The sequence below is a fragment of the Alexandromys fortis genome, unplaced genomic scaffold (genome assembly GCF_014885135.2).
Source record: "Alexandromys fortis isolate MF-2015 unplaced genomic scaffold, M_Fortis_MF-2015_v1.1 scaffold_128, whole genome shotgun sequence".
Lineage (NCBI taxonomy): Eukaryota > Metazoa > Chordata > Mammalia > Rodentia > Cricetidae > Alexandromys > Alexandromys fortis.
In genome coordinates this window covers 4,652,919-4,660,587 of record NW_026068012.1, presented here as the reverse complement: position 1 = coordinate 4,660,587, position 7,669 = coordinate 4,652,919, and the positions used below count along the sequence as shown (strand labels likewise).

The 7,669-nt window shown below is 35.6% G+C and overlaps 1 protein-coding gene across 2 annotated transcripts in view; it reads left to right on the top strand.

Moving 5' to 3' along the window:
- LOC126513615 (olfactory receptor 4C11) overlaps nucleotides 1–7,026 on the top strand; it is a 10,220-nt gene extending 3,194 nt beyond the window's left edge. The window contains exon 2 of one of the 2 annotated variants that reach the window (XM_050162099.1): nucleotides 6,117–7,026. In XM_050162099.1, the coding sequence (XP_050018056.1) occupies nucleotides 6,117–7,026 (910 nt within the window). Of the gene's footprint in view, nucleotides 1–6,090 lie in introns of those variants that run through there. The other variant, XM_050162100.1, reaches the window with a different exon arrangement.
- Nucleotides 7,027–7,669: the final 643 nt, after the last annotated feature.

Genomic DNA, 7,669 nt, shown 5'->3' with positions numbered 1-7,669 from the left:
CGCCACACTGATTTCCAAAGTGGTTGCACAAGTTTGCATTCCCACCAGCAATGGATGAGTGTTCCCCTTACTCCACAACCTCTCCAGCAAAGGCTATCATTGGTGTTTTTGATTTTAGCCATTCTGACAGGTGTAAGATGGTATCTCAAAGTTGTTTTAATGTTGCGGGAGGTCCTTCTGCCCCTCCAACCAATAGCTGCTGAGATACCAGCCCATGGGGCGTGGTCTCTCTCTCCCTTTAAAAAAGCAGCTACTTCCTCACTCCCTCTCTTCACTTCCTGCTCCGCCAGTGACTAGGCTCCCTTCCTGGTTGCATAGAGGGCTGTTGTCTGGGACGGTGATTTGTAAGTTTTTTTCCTTTTTAAATAAATACCACCCTATTAATCATAATTCCAAACTGGTGTGGCATTGTTCATGACTTAGGCCTTCAGTTTTAATTTGCATTTCCCTGATCACCAAGGAGGATGAGCATGACCTTACGTGTCTTTTGGCCATTTGACTTTCTTCTGTTGAGAATTCTCTGTTCACTTCAGTGCCCCATTTTTTAATTGGGTTAATTAGCATTTTAAAATCTAGTTTCTTGAGTTCTTTATATATTTTGAAGATCAGACCTTTGTCTGTTGCAGGGTTGGTGAAGGTCTTCTCCCAGTCAGTGGGTTGCCTTTTTGTCTTGGTGACAGTGTCTTTTGCTTTACAGAAGCTTCTCAATTTCAGGAGGTCCCATTTATTCAATGTTGTCCTTAATGACTGTGCTGCTGGGGATATGCGTAGGAAGTGGTCTCCTGTGCCCACTTGTTTTAGAGTACTTCCTACTTTCTCTTCTATCAGGTTGAGTGTGTTCGGCCTAATATTGAGGTCTTTAATCCATTTAGACTTGATTTTTGTGCATGGCGATAGATATGGATCTATTTTCATTCTTCTGCAGGTTGACAACCAGTTCTGCCAGCACCATTTGTTGAAGATGCTTTTTTTCTTCCATTGAATACTTTTAGCTTCTTTATCAAAAATGAGGTGTTCATAGGTTTGTGGGATAAAATCTGGGTCTTCTACTCTATTCCACTGATCGACTTCTCTGTTTTTATGCCAATACCAAGCTGTATCCCAGACTCCAAAAGATGAACATGGGATGTACTCACTCATAATTAGTTTCTAGCCATAAATAAAAGACATTGAGCATATAATTTGTGATCCTAGAGAAGCTAAATAAGAAGGTGAACCCTAAGAAAAACATATAGTCATCTGCATGGATATGGGAAGTAGACAAGATTGCAGGGCAAAACCTGGGAACTTGGGGGTAAGGTGGCATGGGGCTAAGGGGAAATGGGGTGAGAAACGTGAGAAGGGGAGAATGGGAGGAGCTTGGGGGAATGGGATGGTTGGGATAAAGGAAGGGTGGACAAGGGAGCAGAGAAATATATATCCTAATTAAGGGAGCCATCTTAGGGTTGGCAAGAGACTTGACTCTAGAGTGGCTCGCAGGTGTCCAGGGAGATGTCCCCAGCTAGTACCTGGAGCAACTGAGGAGAGGGAACCTGAAATGACCCTATCCTATAGCCATACTGATGAATATCTTGCATATCCCCTTAGAACCTTCATCTGGCGATGGATCGAGATAGAGACAGAGACCCAAATTGGAGCACCGGACTGAGCTCTTAAGATCCAAATGAGGAGCAGAAGGAGGGAGAACATGAGCAAGGAAGTCAGGACCACGAGGGGTGCAGCCACCCACGGAGACAGTGGGGCTGATCTATTGGGAGCTCACCAAGGCCAGCGGGACTGGCACTGAATAAGCATGGGATGAAACCGGACTCTCTGAACGTGGCCAACAATGAAGGCTGATGAGAAGCCAAGGACAATGGCACTAGGTTTCGATCCTAATACATGAACTGGCTTTGTGGGAGCCTAGCCTGTTTGGATGCTCACCTTCCTGGTCCTGGATAGAAGTGGGAGGACCTTGTACTTCCCGCAGGGCAGGGAATCTGGACTGGTCTTCATTCTCAAGAGGGAGGAGGAATGGAGTGGGGGGAGGGGGAGAGGGGTAGGGGAGTGGGGTGAGGGGGCGATGTGTGCGAGGATGGGGAGGGAAATGGGAATCCGGGAGGAGTCGGAAAATTTTTGTTTTGCAACAACTAAAAAAATAAAATAAAATAAACAACAAACCCCCCCAAAACAAAAAAAATATATAGAACATCAGCAACTATATGTATGATTTCCAATTTTTAAATAATAAACCTGGTTCTAATTTAAAAAAAAAAGATACTTCCATCCACACCATGAAGCCATGGTGTTAAAGCATTCACCCAGTCAAACCATTGTTCTTACATAAAACTCATCCCCCACAACTTTATTTACAGAACTGAAATAGCAGCCTGAGAAAGGTATAATCTACTGTTTTTCTCTCTAAATTAACTCTAATATTCTGTATTTTCCTTCACTTTACAAAATGACTTTCCCTAGACTCCTGCATATAGCATCATTAGTGTTAAATACTCCTGGGAGTGCAAATGAAAAAGTTACACTCTCAAAATCCTGTGTGAAATGGATTTTGTAACACATATGATGAATCTGGACCAAGGTACGTGACTTTCCAATATTCTAGTGAGAATCTAATGGAAGTCACTGAAATGCATATCTGCTATAAATTCTCTGAATTCTTATTTCAATTTACAGCCAGGTGAGTTAAGCTCCTACCTTAATCAACACGTGAAATAGAGTAAAATGCATATGAAAGTTTCCTTTTCAGTTTGTAATATTCTAATGAAGGTCTTTCATTTATAATGAATTAAAATTACATATAGTTTTGAGTTAGATGATGCTATGATGGATGTAAGAAAAAGATGATAAATGTTCATATAGATATATAGATACATAAAAAGCAAGATGATAGATAGATATGACTAAACTAAAATGATTGATTCATCACTTCATGTATTTTATGGTAATTTTTAAAATGTGCTTTAACAATTTTGTGAAATGCAGTATGTTACTATTATTATCTATATGTAAATTTTGTATGATAAATCTCAAGTCAGGTCTATGTTTGTCTCCTGACCAATAGCTATCTGCTACATCTTAGTGTTTTAGAAACCACCATTGTGCTGGGAATCTCTCTTAGATTTTAGTACAAATGAGATTTTTCTTATTATGTTTTGTGTCCAGTTCATTTAACCTATGATATTGTCTCTCAGCTTTGTCCATGCTGTTGTACATGCCAGAAATTCCTTCTATTTTATGGCTGAATATCATTTTTAGCCTATTTATGCTATACTTTCTTTATACAATCATCTATTGGTGATCCAAAACTTGGATGTCAATTTTAGTGGATCCAGAGTCAGTTAAAATCCAAGCTAGAAATCTGCATTCCTGCTCAGTTTTTCTTTTCCTCATTTCCTGTCTCCAGTGGCTGTCTTAGCTTCTCTCAGTGAAGAATTATAATATATAAGTCAAACAAACCCTTTTCTCCCAGATTTCTTTTATTCGTGCTGTTTTATACTGCAATGGCAAAGTACAACACTGTTGATGGAACTTATGGTTGGTTCCTTATCTTGAGTGTTGTTAATAAGATACAATAATCATAGTAATGTTATTAATTAAGAAATACTTATTTCCTCTCCTATGCATATGTTGCCAACAGGATAATTGCTAAATCATAGGCATTTCTGTGTTTCATTTTTTTAGAAAATCCCAAAATGTTCTCTATAATGTCTAAATTTATTAAATCATTCAAAAATTGTGTCCATTGGAGCTTTCTCTATTATCCCCAATTTGTTAAGTTACTTATTTGATTATCTGTGACTATGAGAAATCTGATTCATATACTCTAAAATTAGATGCATTCCAACGTTGTGGTATTTTGTTCTTCATAATCTTTAATCTCACATAATATTTTACCAAACAGGTAATATATGTGTTTAATTAATCATGTTTCATGCCCACAGCATATTAGTTATACTAGTGTCATAACCAGTGTCTGACATATATTAGGAACTTTTGAAGAATAAGACATTTAGGAGCTTTATTGAAGGAGTACTTTGCAATATAAATTGATAAAATTAAAAAAAGTATGATATCTCCCATTGGAACGGGGCACTGTTAAGTAAGTTCAGACAGATGTTATTAGAATATTAAATATATTAAAGTAATAAATATTTTATATTTTACTGAAAATCCTTTATGAAAGGTGATGATTTTGCCATGAATGTAGTATGATAGAAATGAATTTTTTTCTCACTGGTAGCTAAATATAAAATGCTGTAGAACATGATTAATTTATGTTTATAGGGAATTAGTCTATCCTATGAAATTTCTATGTCTGCATGTATAACACCCTCTATACTTGTTATTCTTTTCAAAAGTATCACGTTCAGCAAAGATTGACTTCAAATTTGCATCCATTTTCCAAGGCATTATAAGTGCTAGAATTACAAGTAGGTATCACTTTATTTAGCCTATAGAGAATCCATACGCCTGTAGTCCAAACTAGTAAATATTTTAATAAATATGTATATTGTACAAATATGCAGATTTGTCTATAATATTTATCTTACTTAATTCAACCCCAAAATGTTTTCATTGTCTAAGGCAATTCATAAAGAGTGATGTGGGAATACATCCAACAAATTGAGACTTCAGTTAATGTCCACGTGGTAATTGTGTATGAAGTATTTAAAGTATACTCAATTTCAGAACTATCTTTACAGATCACTCATGTAATTATATTTCCAGAGATTCATTTCATCTTCAAAATGCCAAAATACTTCATATTTGCAACTGAATTTCTGTGATGGCTCAGTGACACACTGATGTGACCAAAAGTATCCTAATGTAAACCTTCATAGATTTATTTTAATTCAGTGATAATTTTATGACATTCAAGTTCCTTCTGACCCTCGCAGCCATTGAAAGGCTGCACATATTTTCATTTCCAGTGAGTGGTTATGCCTAGGGTAAACACCTTTTCTGTGTAACTGTGCAGGTATTGCACCTCCTTTACACATTAAAAACATGACATTTGACCTCACATCACTAACAAATGTAACTTTGACTTTCTTACATATTTGTAAGCAACATTGCTTAAAAGATAGTTATTAAAGCATTGTTATAAGAAGTTTCCCAGCTGGACTCTGAGCCTATAACTCAACGAAATGAATTGCACATTTCATGTATTTAATTTCAACAGGGCAAAGTATCTCTTTTAAAATTAGTTTATATGTGTGTATCTGATAAATACTACTTTGGTAAATTTTTGATTTTGACTTGATATATTATATAAAATTAAAACAATTACAAAGTAAGTAAACATATGTATATGTAAGCACAAAAATACATATATTGTGTATCAGTGTATGAAATACTCTATAATAAACATAGTTTGAATTATATCTAAGTTTCAGTAATTAATTGGAATACCAATGTCTCGTTAAACATGAAAATTAAGAAAAGTTCTGATTTATTTCAGATATTTTCTCTTCTTTCCTGCATGTTCACATTAGTATTTCTGATAAAAATTCCTTGTAATCCTAACAGCTTCAAGATTTTGAGACCTATTTAAATGGAATATATTGAACTGGAGAATGTAATTAAGTCATTCTTACTGTGGGATAAACAGACAGGGTTGTTATTCAAATATAAAGTTTTATGATCATTGTTTCTCTTTTGTTAGGCTCACATATTTAAATGATCATTACCTGAATGTTCAAAATATATAGCATATAAGTTTCTTTTTTATAAAACTATGGGGTTCAAATAAAATAAAAGCATATTAAATTGAACATGCAAAATATTTTGAATGTTTTCAACATACTAATCATAAACAGATCTCGTATAAACTAATAAGGGGTATTTAATTCTGAAAGTTAACTACTCAAATTGTACCTCCAAAATTAATGCTTCTATCCAAAAATCTATGGCTCCTTCATTATTTGAATGTGCAGATTATTTAATGATTGAACTGATATTTTCAGATACAAAAAACGAGAATAATAATTAATAAGTCATTGGATGGACCCTATTTAACTTCCAAATTTAGCATGCATTTTATACTTTTCATTTCTCTTTTTCAGATTATTTCTGACCTGTGATTTCCTCTCATGGACTGACACAATGAAGCAGAACAGCAGTGTAACCGAGTTTATGCTGTTAGGCTTGACACAGGATCCCCTGAAGCAGAAAATGGTGTTTGTAATCTTCTTAATTTTCTACATGGGTACTGTGGTGGGAAATACACTCATTATTGTGACAATCAAGTTCAGCCGGACTCTTGGGAGTCCCATGTACTTTTTCCTGTTTTATTTGTCCTTCGCTGACTCATGCTTTTCAACATCCACAGCTCCAAGACTCATTGTGGATGCCATCTCTAAAAAGAGCATCATTTCCTACAACGAATGTATCACACAAGTCTTTGCTCTCCATCTATTTGGCTGCATGGAGATCTTTGTCCTTATTCTCATGGCTGTTGACCGTTATGTGGCCATCTGCAAACCCTTGCGCTACCCAGTCATCATGAGCCGTCAGGTCTGTGTCATCCTGATTGTTCTTGCCTGGATAGGGTCTTTTATACATTCCACTGCTCAAATTGTTCTGGCCTTGAGACTGCCCTTCTGTGGACCCAATTTGATTGACCATTACTGCTGTGACTTGCAGCCCTTGTTGAAACTTGCCTGCATGGACACATATATGATAAACCTGCTCTTAGTGTCGAACAGTGGTGCAATCTGCTCAAGCAGTTTTGTTCTTTTGATGATCTCATATTTTGTCATCTTACACTCTCTGCGAAACCATAGTGCAGAAGGGAGGAAAAAGGCTCTCTCTACTTGCACTTCTCATATCATAGTAGTTATCCTATTCTTTGGTCCCTGCATATTCATATACGCACGACCACCAACCACTTTTCCAATGGACAAGATGGTAGCAGTATTTTATACAATTGGAACACCCTTTCTCAACCCACTCATCTATACGCTAAGGAATGCAGAAGTAAAAAATGCCATGAAAAAGTTATGGCATGTTAAAATTATGACTGAATGAATCCAGATATCAAATATTACCATTTCTGAATATTGTAGCTATATGTTATAGCATATTGCTTTCTGTGTTCTTACTGCTCCTGATTAAATAAAGAAAAAGAAAAAATCAGAAAAAATATATTACTCTTTTATGTACTAAATACAAATTAAAAAATGAGGATGGCAATAATTAGCTAGAGAATGAACATAGAGTTTTAAATTAACTAAAAGCAATCGGACAGTTATTCCACTACTGCCACTAGTCAGGAAAGGGACAATTTGAAAAGATTAGTTCACGGTATATGGAAAATACATAACAAAAAAAAATTTGGTGGCACTGAACTGATAATTACCAGGAATATAGAAAAAGTATTAAAATTCAAATTGTCATTTCCTTCCATGTTTTATGTAACTACAAAGGACAGAATAATACTAGTTAGGTATATATCCAATAAAATTTATATTTAAAAATTACATATTCTAAAATAATGTTCCTAATCAATAGCTATAATAAATTCCTAGGCTATTGTGTGCCATTACTAGACAGAGTGTAGGTTATCTCATAAGACTTGTGTATCATTAGTCTTTCTACTTTATTCTTCCTTCTAAGCAGGTAGTCCCCAGTTTTTAAAAGTGGCCAGACTTTGCACAAAATCTAGTATATT